The 18,942-nt window shown below is 38.4% G+C and overlaps 1 protein-coding gene and 1 non-coding gene across 2 annotated transcripts; both read right to left on the bottom strand.

Annotated features, from left to right (window-relative positions):
* Positions 1-1,455: 1,455 nt before the first annotated feature.
* Positions 1,456-2,943, bottom strand: LOC148548016 (uncharacterized). The gene is made up of 2 exons (XM_088495571.1): positions 2,802-2,943; positions 1,456-1,982 (listed from the first exon to the last, which is right to left on the bottom strand). The coding sequence occupies exons 1-2, from the start codon at positions 2,941-2,943 to the stop codon at positions 1,456-1,458; spliced, it is 669 nt and encodes a 222-aa protein (XP_088351697.1).
* A 15,546-nt stretch (positions 2,944-18,489) lies between these two features.
* LOC148548015 (small nucleolar RNA R71) lies at positions 18,490-18,596 on the bottom strand. The gene has a single exon (XR_015898022.1). It is a non-coding gene; the product is annotated as a small nucleolar RNA R71 (small nucleolar RNA).
* Between the last annotated feature and the right edge of the window lie 346 nt (positions 18,597-18,942).

Raw genomic sequence — 18,942 nt, 5'->3', positions numbered from 1 at the left:
AGTGTATGAATGAAACATAGGCAAATAGATTAGGACGTGCTACTAGCTGATTTGCAGCACAGTTTGGTTGAAATGAAGGGTGAGGATTGAGCACGTCTTTATTGAAAACTCATGGAATGGACGATGTGCATGTAGAGGTGGATGAAGACAAGGATCACTCCTTTATTGGGCATGTGGTTCGGCCCCCTAAGTGTTGAACCATGCAGATTTTGTTTTGTTTCCAAGAGGACACCATTCCCTAAGCACATGTGACTCACTTTTCCCCTTGGTGACAACCGTACATGCATGCATTCTTTTGTCCTCTCCTAAATCTTCTTCACACCTGTCCATTTAAATCAAGGCAACAGTAAGCTCAAAATTTGAGTTTGGTATGGTGGTGTTTATCAAGTGAGAAGTAATAAAGAAAAACAAAACTTGCTATATGTTCTTTATTTATGAATAACGAACTATGCACCTTAGAAATTGAATAAAATTTTGGTGAACACCAAACTTGTTTTCTGCTAAGTGATTCATATGAAACCCAATGAATATCTATCATAATTAGTATATTCATTATAATCATAAACTCATAAAATAATGCAATGCATGGTTTACTATTCATGAATTTGAAGCTTTGAGCAAAAGTGATTTTCTTGAAATTCATAGCATATGTAGACACCAAACTTAATGTTTGGCTATATACTTCAATGGAATGAATGAGTATTTATCTTAAAATGGTTATATGATCAGCATGCTTGAAAAGCTATTTTAAAGTGCCTTTAGGCACACCAAACTTAGGAATCAAACATATGCTTCAAATGATGTGTGCAGTTATCAAATCTGCTCATGAGAGCTCAAATTTATGCTAGAAGAACCATTAATTATTGAAATTAAAACAAAAGCAAGAATATTAAATCATGGGTTGCCTCCTATGGAGCGCTCTTTTATTGTCACTAGCTTGACATTGGGTCCTTGTTAGGGTGGCTGATGATTATGGTGCCTCAGCTTGTCCCCTCTCACTGTGAGCCTTCTTCCTGTGCCTTGATGATCAATCTCTATATGCTCCAACGAGAGTATTTTATTGACAGTATAGTAATCATCAGTTTGTGGACCTGTCTCCAATTGTTGGTATATCAGTTGCACTTTGTCTCCTTTAGAGAACCCTTCAGTTGGGATTCTTTTGTTTCTCCACCCAGTTAGAATCCTTTTCTTGCTCTTCTTTCCTTTCTTTGGTGGCTCTTCTGTCTTTACAGTAGGCTTTATATCAGGGTCTGTCTTCCTTATGATCAACTCCTCACTTTCTTCCTGCCTTATCCTCTCATTCTTTACATCTTCCTTTCCCTTTTGTTCTTCTCCATTGTTTGTTTTTTGCTTCGGAGGTGAGCTGATAAGTGCTTCATTGGGTTTTTCTTTCCAATTTAAATCTTCTTCTTCAACCCTCATACAGCTTTTCTCTTCAACAGTATGTTGTATTTCCTAGAAGACATTTAGAGTGATCTTCTCATCATTTACCCTCAAAGTCATTTCTCCTTGTTCCACATTAATGATAGCCCTTACTGTGGCCAGAAAAGGTATTCCCAATATAATAGAGTCATTCCCCTCTTCACCTAAGTCCAAGATTACAAAATCTGCTTGAAATATGAATTTCTCTACTCTGACCAAGAGATTTTCAATCACCCCCTTGGGAATTACCAAAGATCTATCCACTAGCTCCAATGACATCTGTGTAGGCTTCACTTCTTCTATAAATAGCCTTCTCATCATAGACAAAGGAATTAGGTTGATATTGGATCCTAAATCACATAGTGCCTTGTCAATGATTATGTTACCAATGGTATAAGACAAGAAGAAGCTCCCAGGATCTTTGAGATTTTGTGGGAGGCCTTCTTGGATCACTGAACTGTATTCTTGTGTCAAGATCACTGACTCTTTTTCATTCCAGCTCCTCTTCTTGTTGATAAGTTCTTTTAAGAACTTTGCATACAAGGGCATTTGCTCTAATGCTTCAATAAGAGGAATATTAATTTCCAGCTTCTTGAAAACCTCCAAAAACTTGGGAAATTGTTAGTCCTTGAGCTTCTTCTGTAATCTTTGAGGGTATGGCAAAGGATGGGTGTAAGGCTTCACCATTTTCCTCTGTTCTTGTGATTGCTCCTCCATGACTTGCTTTCCCTTCTTTGAAGCTTGTGGCTGTTCCTCTTTTTCTTTGAGCTTTTCTTGGTCCTTCTCCTTAAGTGTCACTTCTTCCTTGCTGCTGGCCTCATCATTCTTAGCTGGCCTCTTGTTAGTTTCTTTTTTATTTACTAAGGTTCTTCCACTCCTTAATTGAATTGCTTTGTATTTTTCTTTGGGATTGGGAATGGTGTCACTTGGTAATACATTGGGTGCTCTTTCAGCCACTATTTGCTTGGACAATTGGCCAATTTGTCTCTCTAGATTCTGCAGTGAAGCTTCATGGTTCTTATGGGCCAATTCTTGATGCTTGATCATCCTTTCCATCATTATCTCTAGGCTGGAGATCCTTTGAGATTCTTGGGGTGGTTGTGGCTGAGTGTGAGATGAAGGTGGTTGTTGAAAATTATTTTTGTTAGTTGATGGGTTGTGGGGTGGATAGAAGTTGTAATTGGGGTAGTTCTTTTGTGGTTTTTTATAGGAATTATGGTTAGTGTTTTGATGATTCTGGTGGTTTGTGTTGCGGAAGTTATTTTGGTTGGAGTTCTTTTGCCATGAATTTTGGTTCTGGTTGTCTCCCCACTTTAGATTGGGATGGTTCCTCCAAGAGGGATTGTAAGTGTCTCCATGAAATTCATTCTGTCCAGCACCTTGGTTGTGCATATAGTTCACTTGTTCTGGCTGCTGCTCTTCATAAACTTCTTCATTCTGTCCCCATCCAGCTGATGGTTGATTTGGAGTGCTCATTGATGCAATTTGAAGGCCATCAATCCTCTTAGTCATCAATTCCATTTGCTACTAGATCTGTTGGTGCATCACCTTATGTTGTGTCAAAATGGTGTCCACACCTTTCAGCTCCAACACACCTTTCCTTTGAGCTGGCTGGTGTTGCCTTTGATAACCATAGAAATATTGATTGTTAGTCACAGTGTCTATGAGGTTTTAGGCTTCCTCAGCTGTCTTCATGAGTTGTAATGAACCTCCTGTTGAATAATCAAGGGCTTCTTGAGCCCTCAGTGTCAATCCTTCATAGAAATTTTGGAATTTATCCCATTCATTGAGCATCTCCGGTGGACACTTTCTGATCAAGGCTTTGTGTCTTTTTCAGGCATCATACAGTGATTCTCCATCCAATTAAGTGAATGTTTGCACCTCTGTCTTCAATCTAATGATCCTCTGAGGTGGGTAGAATTTGGCTAGGAATTTGCTCACTAGATCTTCCCAATTGTTGATGCTTTCCTTGGGGAATGTCTCTAGCCATTGAGAAGCATTGTCCCTTAAGGAGAATGGAAATAGCAACAGTTTGTAGATGTATGGGTGCACACCATTGGTCTTGACAGTTTCACAAATCTTCAGAAAGATGGATAAGTGTTGGGTTAGATCTTCAAGTGGACCTCTTCCATAGGAACAGTTGTTCTGCACCAGAGTAATAAGTTGAGGCTTTAACTCAAAATTGTTTGCATGAACATTGGGAGTTAGTATGCTGCTACCACAGTTTCTTGGATTGGGGAAGGTGTAGGAAGCTAGGACTCTCCTTTGAGGTGGGCCATTATTGTTAGCCACATCCTCAGGGTGATTTGGAATGTTATCTTCCATCTCTTGATCTTCTTCTTCTGATGCTTCTTCTCCAATAATTCCCTTTCCTCTTGCTTCTCTTCTTCTTCTCAGTAATGTTCTCTCTGGCTCAGAATTAAAGGAGGTGGATTCACCTCTCCTTCCTCCCAGCATACAAACAACACCAGAAAACAAAAATAAGACACTCTACTGCTAGAGTGTGGATAAAGTTAGTTGAAACAAAATCTCAAACAGTTAAAATGCTTAACAAAACAAAAAAAGTGCTTAATCTAGATTATCACCTACTTAATCATTGTCAATCTAAATCAATCCTCGGCAACAGCGCAAAAAACTTGATGAGGGAAAAACGATTCCACACAAACTTACCGGTAAGTGTACCGGGTCGCATCAAGTAGTAATAACTCACAGGAGTGAGGTCGATCCCACAGGGATTGATGGATTGAGCAACTTTAGTTTGGTGATGAATTTAGTTAAGTGAATAGTTGATGATTTGAGTGAAATTCGGTTAACAGGAGTGAAATTACAAGTAAACTAAAGAGCAGAAAGGAAAATTGCAGAATCTTAAATACAGAAGAAGTAAAATTGCAGAAACTTAAAGTGCAAGAAATTTAAAAGAGCTGAAACTTAAATTGAAAGAAAAGTAAATGACAGAAACTTATAGTGCAAGTAATGTAAATTGCTGAATCTAAACTACTGGGAAACTTAAATTGCATGAATAGTAGAGGGATTTGGGTGTTGGGATTCAAAACAGAACTAGAAAAAGTAAATTGCAGTGACCTATAGAATGCTCAGATGAAGAAATTCAGCAAACAGATCAGTTAGGATTTTAATACTAAAACAGAATTGGAAATAGTAGAGTCAAAGTAGAATGAAAACTTGAATCAATTCTAAAACCTTAAAAGACAAATTGGCAATTGTAGAAAAATAACAAAAACAGAAAGAAAATTTAGATCTCAATGGCTCTCTTAGCAAAACAGAAAACAAGAAGTTGCAAATGAAATAAAAATGGAAGAAAAGCTAAGATCAGAAGAAATTCAGAAGAATTCTCTAATCCAAATTCTCAGATCCAAAACAGAAAGTAAAAGCTTACAGAAAGAAGAAAACGAAAACAGAATAGTAAATTCAGATCTGATCTCTCTAACTCTAACAAATTCTAAAAGGAAAATTAAAAGAGAGCTCCCTCTGAAATTAAATTCCTATCTATATATACACTTTCTATTTCAGGCCTTTAGCACTTGGAGTGGGCCTTTTGGTCTTGCATGAAGTGGATCAAAATTGCCATTTGTTGCAGCTTCAAGTGAACGTAGCGTTCTTTCACCGACGCGGGCGCATCCTGTGCGCGAGCGTATCCCTTGCGCTTTTCCCCATCGACGCGTGTGCGTACTGTGCGCGAGCGCACCCTTGAGTAGCGTTCATTAACTAAATGCTCCGTTCGCGCCATGAACGCTATGTTTGCGTGCGCGCCTTGTGCGCTTGCGCGTGTATAGCAAAATATCAATTCTGCGTTCTAGCGTCTTGTACGCATTTGCGTCCATCACCTTTTTTATTCCATGGGCGCGGGCACGGCATGTGCGCGTGCGCGTCGATTCCCCTTTTTAAGTTCCCACTCTGAAAGTATCGCAGGCGTTCACTCAGACTGAACGTAGCGTTTGTTGTGGGTGAACGCTAATCCTTAATGCGTGCGGGCGCGCCATCTGCGCGTGCGCATGGATCTCCAAACTTGCTTCGTCACGTGGGGGCAGCTAGTACGCGTATGCGCCCTTGTGAACGTAGCGTTCATTGAGTGAACGCAACGTTCTCCTGTACGTTGCTTTTCTCTTTGTTTCTTCATCTTATTTCTTCATCTGTTATCAATTAAACATGCCATCAAAGTCTCACCAAAATCATAAGGTTTTGCATCATCTATAATAATCAACTAAATTGTGCATAAATCTCATGATTTTATACAAAAATCTACAATGTTTAATTGAGTCAAGGAAACATGAAATTCTACTCCAATCACTTACTTATTGTGCAAGAAAGTGCATAAAACCTAATGAAACAAATGAAAAATGCTTGTGAAACTAGCATAAGATGACTTGTCATCACAGACGCGATGCGTAAGCCACCACATTTTGGTGTTGTATCAACACGCAACCTAAACCCTTTAGAGAAACATCACAGTGTACTTCGAACGGTTCATGCGGTTCTGGCAAGATTAAAACAGGTACTAAAGTTAACTTCTACTTCAAGGTTTGGAAACTCTCTTCACACTCCATCATCCACACAAATGGCTGCATGAGAGTTGAAGATGAAAATGTGAAGATTGAGAAGGGAAGGCAGGAAAAGATTAAAAATTTTATCACTAGGAAGAAAGCCCCTGACATAAAGCCTGCTGCCAAGATAAAATGGTCACCAAAGAAAGGAAAGAAGAGCAAGAAAAAGGTTTCAAAACGGTGGAGAAACAAAAGAATCCCAACTGAAGGGTTCTCAAAAGGAGACAAAGTGAAACTGATTTACGAACAGTTGGAGACAGGCCCACAAACTGATGATTACTACACTGTTAATAAGATACTCTCGTTAGAGCATATAGAGATTGATCATCAAAGCACAAGAACAGGGCTCACAGTGAGAGGGGACAAGCTGAGGCACCATAATCATCAGCCACCCTAACAAGGAACCAATGTCAAGCTGGTGACAATAAAAGAGCACTCCATGGGAGGTAACCCATGATTTAATATTCTTGCTTTTATTTTAATTTCAATAACCAATGGGTCTTCTAGCATGAATTTAAGCTCTCATGAGTAGATTTGATAACTGCATACATTGTTTTGAAGCATATGTCTGATTCCTAAGTTTGGTGTGCCTAAAGGCACTCTAAAGTGGCTTTCCAAGCATGATGATTACATAACCATCTTAGGATATATACTCATTCATATTATTGAAGTATATAGCCAAACATTAAGTTTGGTGTCCTGCATATGCTATGGATTTCAAGAAAGTCACATTTGCTCAAAGACGCAAATTCATGAAAAGAGAAACCATATCTTACATCATTTTACGAATTTATTTTGTTAAGGTAGAAAATAAAATGTTCCTCATAATGAATATACTAACCATGACAGAAATTAATTAGGTTTCATATGAATCATTTGGCATAAAACAAGTTTGGTGTTCACCAATATTTTATTCAATTTCAAAGAGGCATAGTTGGTTATTCAGAAATAAGGAACATATAGCCACTTTTATTTTTGCTTTCCTATATTTTTCACTTGCTGACCACCACCATGCTAAATTCAAATTTTGTTGCTTATTGTTACATTGATAAAAATGGATAGGTATGAAGAAAACTGAGGAAAGGACAACACCATGCCATATACGGTCATCCCAAGGAGAAAAAGTAAGTCACATGTGCATGGTTGGGAAGCACAAATCTACTAGAATCAATACCTAGGAGATCGAGCCATATGCCCAATGAAGAGGTGGTCCTTGTCCTCATCTATCTCTACATGCACACTGTTCATTCTCACTCTCCCAACAACACCTTCATCAAATTTTCCTCAATCCTCACCTTTCATTTGAATATGACTGAACCACCATTACCTTTATCTTGCTTCAATAAGTCATATTCGTACTATAAATTGGCCAGTAACACTTCCTGAGCTCACACATCTTTGCCTTGTAATATAACCTTTTCATGCAATATCTTCCAACCAAGAACATCACACTGTGCCTACTTCCCTTCTTTTTCATCATAAGCCATGCTATATCCAAAGTCTTCTTTTCACACTCCACTGTACCCCCATTCAAATTGCCTCATCAAGCTCCAAAAGAAAAAAAGGAAAGCAACCAGTTGAAGCTGAACCACCCACCTATGATGACAAGAGATTTAAATCTCAATTTCATGAGTCACGATATCATAGGTTGATAGAAGCAAAAGAAGTAATTCCAGAGATTAGTTTCAAATTAAGAGAAGGAGAATATCCTATCATGAGAAGAATAATTGAACAGAGAAGATGGGAACTCCTGTGTGAGCCTCTTACAGACATAAGTGCAACCATGATACGGGAGTTCTATACAAATGCTGTAAGGCCAAGCAAAACTAGCCCTCTCTACAAGAGCTATGTTAGGGGGGTTGATGTGGATTTCAAACCATCATCCATCATGAGGGTCTTGCAAATAAGAGTGATACCCTTTGGAGAACCCAGCTTTGATGAAAGAATGAAGGGTGAGAATGATCCTAATGAGCTACTAAATGGTTTATGCTTAGAAGGCAGAGACTGGGAAAGAGATTTAGATGGGGATCCAAGCTACCTAAAGAGGATTGATCTCATACCTGAGGCCAAAGGTTGGTATGAGATAGTAAGAAGATCCATACTCCCTACTGGAAATACTTCAGAGGTTACAATAAAGAGAGCAATTCTGACATATTGCATACACAAAGGAGGAGAAATCAATGTCCCACAACTCATAGCAGATAGCATCTAAGAGATGGCTGAGGATAGCAGCAAATCAAGCAGACTTGGTCACTAATAAACCACTATTTTATGGTTCATTTTGTGTTTAATTGAATGGTTTCATCAAGTCTTCACCCACTTATTCATACTAATTGCATGATTTTTTAACTCCTTCCTAATATTGTTTTATGATTGAAAACTTGCTTCCTAAATATCTTTAATTAGTATATTTTAATTCTCCTTTATACCATTCGATGCGGTGATCTGTGTGTTAAGTGTTTCAGGCTTCATAGGGTAGGAATGGCTTAGAGAATGGAGAGGAAGCTTGCAAAAATGGAAGAAACACAAGAAACTAAGGAGATGACCAGCGAACACTGACGCGCGTGCATGGCTCACGCGAACGCACGGAATGGAGAAAATCGCATAGACGCGGGCGCGTGCCTGACGTGTACATGTGACAAGGAAAATTGCTGAATGATGCGAACGCATGGACGACGCGTACGGGTGACCTGCGCGATCTGCAAAATTAACAGAAAATGCTGGGGGCGATTTTGGGCCGCATTTTAACCCAGTTTTCGGCCCAGAAACACAAAATAGGGCTAAGGAACATGCAGAGACTCAACACGCAACTTGACACACACATAGACAGAGATACATTAGGATAGTTTTTAGGTTTTTAAATCTGAATCTAGAGAGAGAATTACTCTTCCTCTAGTTTCACTTTACATTCATTGTTTTTGCTTTTGGATATTGAAGAGTCATTACCTCCGTTGAAGACATTATTCTAGTTTGTTTCTTTACTTACTCTTTTATTTATTTATAACATATTCTTAATTCTTGCTTAAAGTAGTAATTGGATTATTTTCATGAATTGTTAATGAAGAGGATTACTTTTACCTTTAATAAATTTCGAAGTTTTATTCTATTTAATTTACTATATCTTCTTCTTATATTTTTCTGAGTATTATATTAATGTCAATAGAGTAGATTCCCAAACTTGACATGGGGGTTGATTAAGATGAGACACTTGAGTTGGAAGGCTTAAGTGTTGGTTAAATTGGAAATTGTTGGTTAGTTATGTATTTACTAACGCTAGACCTTCCCAAGGGAGAGGACTAGGATTTGCGAATAAGGATTAGCTCAAAATCACTTGACTTTCCTTTATTTAGTAAGGGTTAACTAAGTGAAAACAACAATCTTTTTGATACTATACTTAGGAGATCCCAACAAGGATAGAACTTCCAATTAATCATTCCCCCAGTCAAGGCCCTTTTATATTAATAATAATTCTTAGTTTTATTGCTTTCATTTATAATTATTGCTCATTATCCAAACTCAAACTCTCTCGGAAAATTCCTAATTAATAAATTAGCATCCCTTCCTGCAACTCGTTGGGAGACGACTTGAGACTCATACTCCCAGTATTTTTATTTCTAAATTTCGTGACAACTTTTCTAAATTGACAAGGCAGATCTTAGCTGGTTAAGAACTATACTCTCAACGCATTCTCTATACTGATTTCTTAATTAGCCAACTTCTACCTTCATGTCAGTCACCCAATACCATTTTAAGCTGTGCAATAGAGCAGGGGTACTCTTTGAGGATGTAGATACAGATCGGGTAAAGGGAGGCAGAGGAATCATTAAGCAAAGGATGGAAGGTGTCACTGACACCCAGGAGAAGAGAAGACCTCAAGGAAGAAGAAGGAGACCACAAATGGAAGAGGGACAAGCTTCTGGCGCAATGGACCTAAGCCAAATGCAAAAAGCCATTGAAGAAATGTCTCAGCAATATATGAGAGCACAGGAACAACAACAAGAGCAATACTTGAGGCAACAAGAGCAGTACTTGAGAGCTCAGGAGTAGCAAGAGAACTGGCAGCTGAAGATGATGGAGCAACAAGAAAACCTCCAGCTAAAGATGATGGACTAGCAGAGAGAATTCCAAGCAAGAATTTTGGAGTAATAAAGGGAACAATCAGGTCACTCTCAAGAATCATTTGACAAATTATTTCAACAACAAGCTGAACAGGAGAAGTACCTCCAGAATCTTTATCAATGGAAGAACATATACCATGCAGTTAGAGAAGCTCGGCACTTGGACAGGATTGAGTATGATATAGAGACTCAAGCAAAGCTAAACTACATGGTCTGCGACATATCAATGGTAAATCGAGAGATCAAACCATTTGTCCAATGCCAGGAATTAGTGAACAAGCAAAGAGCAAGAGCCCATGGAAACATAGAAAGAATGGAACAAAGGTTGAAGGATGCTGGACTCTGGGATCAGGTAGACCAATCTTGGCCTCAGAGATGCCCTGCTGAAGAGCCACAAGAAACAAACAAGAAGAAGAAGCAGGAGGCAAAGAAGAAAGGAGAGTCCAGCAAAGGAAAAGAGCAGAAAAATTAGAGGTGGTGGAGTTCTTTCATAATCTTAGTAAATAAGGAAGATGCATATCTGCAAAATGATATGCCTTCCAAGTTATGCAGTTTTTATGATTATGATTTTATGTTTTGCACTTCTATGTTTTGAATAAGTTCTGCATTATGTCTTTTATTTTTCTTAATTCTCAAAATTAAGTGATCTAGCCAGAATGTCTGCATCACCCACCCTACTTGAATATATATCTTATTTCCCCTTGAATAAATAAAAGAAAATGTTGAAACAGAAAGTGATTGTCCAATGTGGTAGGAATAATAATAAAGTTTACTGGTGGCATATATGTTTGATTGTTAAAGTAAGCTCACTAATAAAGGATAAAGGTTAAGATGTTCCTTTGTAGTGTGAACTTAAGTGCTGTTTGTGAACTCTTAATGAATAGATATCCCTGGGAAAAGAGAAAAAGCAAGAAAGGAAAGGAAGAAAAGCCAATAATTGGCAACAAAAATAAAAGAAACAAATAATAAGGCTAGACGCCAATAGCTTGGACATTAGGACATATGCCTTTGGTGTTTTTTGTACTAGGATCTGCTTGGACAATTAGGTTCTAAGGAGTATTTTAAAGCTTGATAACTTGGGTTGATTAATCCGAGATTATCAATTGAAAGTCCATTATCAAGAGCAACCTAGTTACAAGGCATTTAGTAACCCAAGGAGGTGCTGGGTATCAATGTCTTAGGATGAAGTGTGAGCCAAGTGTCTGTGGTGAAGATGTGTTGACTGAAAAACAAAGCTAAAAAGCTGCTACAACATATAACACTTAGCTGTGAATAAAAGTATAAGCTTCCCACTAGAAAAACAGAAGAAAATCAAAACACCAAGGATGGATGAATAATAAAGTTCACAGTAGCAACTTTGGCTATCACTTAAAGGGACATTTCAATCCTGAAATCTAAGTAGAGCTTCAATTACATCTGCATAAAACCCCATGAACCAAATTCAATTACCTGCTAAATAAGGACATATATACTTTCCTGTTTCCTTTCATTTCTTCTCATGTTTTATTGCTTGCTTGGGGACAAGCAAGATTTAAGTTTGGTGTTGTAATGACAAGTCATCTTATGCTAGTTTCACAAGCATTTTTCATTTGTTTCGTTAGGTTTCATGCACTTTCTTGCATAATAAGTAAGTGGTTGGAGTGGAATTTCATGATTATTTTGATTCAATTAAACATCATTTATTTTATACAAAATCAAGAGATTTATGCAAGAATTAAGTGATTATTATGAATGATGCAAATTCTTCTGATTTTGGTGAGACTTTGATTGCCTTTTTGATTGAATTCAGGTGAGAAAATGAAGAGAAAGAGATGCACTGCAGAATAACGTTGCGTTCAAAGAAAGAATGCCATGCTCAGTAGCGACGCGCACGCGTACAGGACGCCTACGCGTCAGGGAAAATTTTCGAAGATCCACGTGTACGCATGCATGACGCGTACGCGAGGAAGTGATTGGCACTCATTTTCAAAAGGAGCACTACGTTCATTAAGTCAGTGTTTTCGGGAAGATTCAAATTTGGAAGTGAAGTTTTGCAATCGACGCGCACGCGTACATGACGTGCACCCGTCGATGGAGCACCTGGGATAAAGCACGCTCACACGTGGTCGGCGCAGAAGCTTGGAATTACAACTTTGCTATCCACGCGCACGCGCAGAGGACGCGCACGCGTGAGCAGTGTTCATGGGGCCAACGTAGCGCTCGTTTAAAGTACGCTATCAAGGATGCGCACGCGTATATGACGCGCACGCGTCAATGGGCAAAAGTACGAGAGACGCACGGGCGTGAAGCATGCGCACGCGTGGGTAAATGAATGCTGCGCTCAATTTCAGAACGCTACGTTCTCCTGGAAGCTGCAACAAAGTACCCATCTCGGATCCACTTCAAAAGAGGCCAAAAAGCCCACTCCAAGGACAGCATGACAGAACTGAAAAGTGCATAAATAGAGAAGTATTTGATTTCATTGAGAGCTTTTCTTTTAATTTTTCTTCCTTTCTAGAATTTGAGAGTTTGAGATCGAATCTGGGTTTTCTTTCTACTGTTTTCTTTTTCTTCTGCAATTTCTTCTTTTCTGTTTTGCTAAGAGAGAAATTGAGACCTTAGTCTTCTTCCATTTCTCTTTTAGAATTTTAGAGTTGATCTAAGTTTTCTTTCTGTTTATCTTCTTCTACAGAGTTTTTTGTTTCTGTTTTGGTACTGAAATCCTGATTGATAAATTTTCTGAATTGCATCATCTTAGTGATTTACTGCAATCTACATTTTCCAGTTCTGTTTTTATTTCCAACACCCAAATCCCTTTATTTTTCATGCACTTTAATTTTCCTGGCAGTTTAGATTCAGCAATTTAAATTTCTTGCACTTTAAGTTTCAGTTATTTACCTTTCTTGCAATTTAAGTTTCAGCTCTTTTAATTTCTTGCACTTTAAGTTTCTGTAATTTACCTTTCCTGCACTTTAAGATTCTGCCAATTTTCATTTTGCACTCTAGTTTACTTGAAAATTCCCTTTTGTCAATCAAATTTCACCTGATTCATCAAATAGTCGCTTAACTAAATTTTTCATCATACTAAAGTTGCTATATCCATCAATCCCTGTGGGATCGACCTCACTTTTGTGAGTTTTACTACTTGATGCGACCCGGTACACTTGCTGGTGAGTTTGTGTAGAATCGATTTTCCCTCATCGATAATCAAAGAAAAAGAAACAATCCTTGCTACTTCAAGGTGACAATCAATAGAAAGGGAGCCTAAGGCAAATACTTGGAAGAATCTTCAAGAGTCTAGGAGTTCATTATGACATCAAATCAATAAGATTCATGCATAAGTTAACACTTAGTCCTATCTTTGGTAGTGACTGCTTCTCTCTAAGGTCAAGTTTCAATCCAACTAAAGATTACTCACATTAATTTGCTTGGGACAAGCAAAGCTTAAGTTTGGTGTTGTGATGACTTGCATCATTTACCCTTTTTTCTTATCTAAAAAGGACTATAAAAGAGCATAATCTCATTTGATCATTGCAATTCATGGACTAATTGATGAATATTATGGTACATTGCTTTGAAACGGCTTATGATGAATTTCAGGTGAAAAGAGCAACAAAAAAGGAAGAAAACATCAAAATAAAGATGGGCGTGTGAAACTGGCGTGCCACTTTGAACAAACGGCATGAAAGTATATGGGCGTGACACGCCAGGAACTGGGCGTGGCACGCCAATAATGACAGAAAGGATTGATGCCAGGGCATTTTGGCCAGTTTCACTGACCTTTTCTTTATGGTTTTAAGGTAGTTTCATGCATTTTCTTAGGAAATAAGCAAGCTTTGGGTAAATAATCACTTACATCTTGATTCAAGCAAACATTGTGAATTTTACATGATTTCATGAGAATTATGCATGAATTAAAGGACAAATTAAATGATGCATGTCTCATAACTTGGATCAGAGCTTTGATGCACTTTATTGCTTGATTTCAGGATAAAGGAAGCAAGGAAGAACCACGTTAGCAGCCACGTTAGTCTAGCTAACGTGACCACTAACGTGGAATAAAGGCTAGCTTGCAACGTTAATGAGAAAAGTGATTGCCAATAACGCCTTCGTGAGCCATCATAGCCCACGTTAGTTGCCACGTTAACATAGTTAACGTGGAAACTAACGTGGAAGAGAAGTAGAACTCCAACGTTAGTGGTAAAATTAAGTGTCACTAACGTTCCAAAAGGGGCAATTGGCCACGTTAAGAGCCACGTTAACTTAGTTAATGTGAGCTCTAACGTGGAAGAAGAAGATGATGCCAACGTTAGTGACACTCACGTTTGTCACTAACGTTGGACTAAGCCCATATTGGCTACGTTAAAAGCCATGTTAACCTAGTTAACGTGGACTCTAACGTGGAGGGAGCAAGAATCACTAACGTTAGTGACACTCACCTTTGTCACTAACGTTGGATTGAGCCACTATGAGCCACGTTAGTTGCCACGTTAATTACATTAACGTGGAAACTAACGTGGAGAAGAGGGATGATGAGCCAACATTAGTGACACTCACCTTTGTCACTAATGTTGGAGATGGCTATCAATACTACGTTAGAAGTCATGTTAACTTAGTTAACGTGAACTCTATCGTGGGAAGTAGGGGCGTTCTGAAGCGTTAGTGACAAAGGTAAGTGTCACTAACGCTCTCGAAGATTTGGCAAGCCTACGTTAAAGGCCACGTTAACTATTCTAACGTGAACTCTAACGTAGGGAGAAAGGGGTACTCTCAAAGTTATTGAAAAAGGTAAACCCCAGTAACGTTTGCGAAGGGCCAAGGGTCAACGTTAGTGGTCACGTTAGTGCCACTAACGTTGAAGTTAACGTGGATCACTTTGGGTTAGGAACGTTAGTGAAAAAGGTGATTGTCACTAACGTTCTCAACCGCACATTTTCACTTAACGTTAACACCACTAACGCCCTAAGCTAAAGTCCCTGCCTACTTCACACTTTCTCTGCAAGTAAAGCTGAGCCCACTGAAGAAGATAACTGCTTCAACTCAAGATCCAAAGGCCCACATCCAAGACTTGAAAAATCAACTAGAAGATTAGAAGAGTAGTATATATAGGAGTAGCTTTGAACTATAAAAGAGGAGCTTTTGGGCATTATTAGAATTACACTCTTTGTATTTTACTTTCTCTGCACTTCTAGTTTAACTTTCAGAATGTACTCTCAATCTTTGCTTTCCATTCCCAGATCTATGAACAACTAAACCCCTTTCATTGGGTTAGGGAGCTCTGTTGTAATTTGATGGATCAATAATAGTTTTCGTTATTCTTCTTCTTTCTTTTCTCTTGATTTTACTAGAAAGCTTTCAATCTTCATCCAATTGAGTAGTTATCTTGGAAAAGAAGCTCTTCATACTTGGATCTCTTCTGAACCTTGGAAAAGGAATGAAGAGATCATGCTAGAAATGCTTTCTCATGTTAGACCAAATTGGGGTTTGGGCGGATATGGTGACATATAATTCTCCCAATACTTTGATTTGGAAATGCATGTGGTATAATCAGTGACCACGCTTCATCTCTTCTCATGAGCAATTAGACCAAGGAATTGGCTATTGATCTGATTTGAGAGATTGAATTACCAAGGAATTGGAATTCAATCACTTAAGATTGCCAAGGAGATCAATGAATGCATTGATTGAGGAAGAGATGAAAATGAACTTGATCCGGAGAATGCAACATTTCCTAAGCCCAATGAATTTCCCATTTCTGAACTTACCCATTCTCTTTACTTTATGCCATTTACTTTCATGCTAAACTTCCCTTCCCCATTTAAGATTCTGCAATTTACTTCTCATCATTTATTTTCTGCTATTTACTTTCCCGCCATTTAATTTCCTGCAATTCTCAACTCACTTTCTGCTTAGCTCAACTAGAACGTTCTTTGGTGAGACACAAAAGTTGGTGAATTAAAAATTATTAAAATAGTTACGTTGCAAGTACAGTTCTTAACTCACCGAAAATCTGCCTATCAATTTAGAAATATGTCACAGAGAGTTTAAATTAAAAATTACTGGGAGTTTAAGTCCCAGGTCGTCTCCCAACGAGTTGCAGAAAAGTGTGCTATTTTATTAATCAGATGTTCCAAGAAGTTGAGTTAAGTAAGTGGAAAATTTAATTGAGAAAATTTAAATAATATGAATAAAAGCCTTGACTGGGAGTTGATTAGTTAGAATCTCTATTATTGATGGGATGATTCCAAGATTAATTTATAATTAATGGTTGTTCTGTTTAGTTATCCGTTACTATGTAAAGGAAAGTCAAACAAGTTGGAATGCTAAATCTGTTCATGAGTTACAACCCACTTAGTTCAAAGGGATTGGTGTTAGTGATTAGATAACAATCCAACGATTAACCCAATTACAATTTTTCTTTCAATCCTTCCAACTCAAGAGTTCCTTTCAATCAACTCCCCATCAAGTGAGGGAACTACTCACTCATTATAAATAATAAATCCATAACACATGAAAGGGAATTAAAAGAAGACATCATTATTGGAATGGAAAATAAATTAAATTGGAAGAAATAAATTAAAATCATGAAAGTATTCAAATGACAAAATTGAACAAAGCAAAGAACATGGAAGAATAAAACCATGTTAAGAGAACGAACTAGAATGACGAGGTCTTGATGAGGAAATAACTCTTCTCAATGTTCCAATGCTAAGATCAATTCAAAATTTAAAATTCTAAAACCTAGAGTGAAAAACCTAAGGGAGGAAAAACTAGATCTAAAACTGTTAACTGTGTAGAATGAATGTTGTGTTTTGTTTCTGCATATTCTTTGGCTCTAGTCTGCTGTTCCAGGCCGAAAACTGGGTCGAAATAAGATCCAAAATCGCCCCCAGCGAATTCTACAGATTATGCAGATCGCACATGTCACACAATCGCGTCATCCATGTGGACGCGTCATTCGCGCTTTTCCTTGCCACGCGTTCGCGTCGTCCACGCTACCCCGTCGCTTGAGCTTTTCCAATCTGCGCGACTGTGTGAGCCATGCGGCCGCGTCACTGCGATTTGCTCTCCTTCGTGCGGTCGCGTGAGCCATGCGACCGCGTCACTTCTCGCTGGTTATCTCCTCAAATTCTTGTGTTCCTTCCATTTTTGCTAGCTTCCTTTCCAATCTCTAACTCATTCATGCCTTATAAAGTCTGAAACACTCAACACACAGATCACGGCATCGAATGGGATAAAGGAGAATTAAAAATACATAATTAAAGTCTCTAGGAAGCAGTTTTCAAACATGTTATAAATTCAAGAAGGAATTATAATTTCATGCTAATTTAATGAATAAGTGGGTAAGGATCATGATAAAACCACACAATTAAACACAATATAAACCATAAAATAGTGGTTTATCATTCTTCTAATTAAAGTTGCTTGACCAATCAATCCTTGTGGGATTCGACCTCACTCTACTGTGAGTTTTTACTTGATGACAATTCAGTATACTTGCCGAAGGAAATTTGTTGAGAGACAAGTTTCCGCGCATCAAGTTTATGGCGCCGTTGCCGGGGATTGATTTTGTATCAACAATGATTAAATTGGTGGATAACTAGATTGAGAATTTGTTTTTATTTTGTTGGATTTAAGTTCATTTGAGTAATTTACTTTCTGTTTGGCTATTTTCTTCCCTTTCCCCTACCCATTTTCTTAGTTGGTTACAATTCAGTCACTAACCCACTAACTATTTGATATATTGCATCACTCACACTAACAATATTTCTGTAGAAATTACTGTCTGCATCTATCTCTCTTGCTTTTGCTTTGTTGGTTGTATGACAGGTAGAAGAAGCGGGGCTTCAACTTCCTTTGATTCTGAACCTGAGAGGACCTTCCTTAGATTAAAGAGGGAAGCAAGAGGAAAGAGAGTAGTTGGTGCTGAGGAAGAGGAAGAGTACTTTGAACCAGACATGGAGGAGAATATGGAGAACCATCATGAAGAAGAGGCTCACAACCATGGCAGAGAAGGTCCAGCGCATCAGGCTGGACAAGAGAGAAGAGTTCTGGGTTCTTACATCAACCCAAACCTAGGAAACTGTGGAAGTAGCATCCAAAGGCCAACCATACATGCCAACAACTTTGAACTAAAGCCACAACTCATCACCCTTGTTCAGAATAATTGTTCATTCGGAGGAAGTGTCTAAGAAGACCCCAATCAACATCTAACCACCTTTCTGAGGATATGCGATACTGTGAAGTCTAATGGTGTTCATCCTGACACCTATAGACTACTTCTGTTTCCCTTCTCACTCAAGGATAAAACATCTAAATGGCTGAAATCCTTTCCAAAGGAGAGTTTAGCAACCTGGGAAGATGTGGTGAACAAGTTCTTGGCAAGATTCTATCCTCCTCAACGGATCAACAGGTTGAGAGCTGAGGTACAAACATTCAGGCAGCAGGATGGTGAGACTCCATATGAAGCATGGGAGAGGTTTAAAGACTTGACAAGAAGATGCCCGCCAGATATGTTCAATGAATGGGTGCAATTGCACATTTTCTATGAAGGCCTTTCGTATGAATCAAAGAAGACAGTAGACCACTCATCCGGGGGATCTCTGAACAAGAAGAAGACCATTGAAGAAGCTATAGATGTCATTGAGACTGTAGCAGAGAATGACTACATCTATGCTTCTGAAAGAGGAAATACTAGAGGAGTGATGGATCTGAACAATGTCGATGCACTGCTAGCTCAAAACAAGATGATTACCAAGCAATTAGCTGACCTCACCAAGAAGATGGAAAGGAATCAAGTAGCAGCAATCACCACTTCAGTAGCAACCCAAGAAGGAGTGAATGAAGAAGCAGAGGGTGATCAG

The sequence above is a fragment of the Arachis ipaensis genome, chromosome B8 (genome assembly GCF_059453495.1).
Source record: "Arachis ipaensis isolate K30076 ecotype BB chromosome B8, ASM5945349v1, whole genome shotgun sequence".
Lineage (NCBI taxonomy): Eukaryota > Viridiplantae > Streptophyta > Magnoliopsida > Fabales > Fabaceae > Arachis > Arachis ipaensis.
The sequence above is the reverse complement of the archived record's forward strand: the minus strand, read 5'-3'. Positions and strand labels throughout refer to the sequence as shown.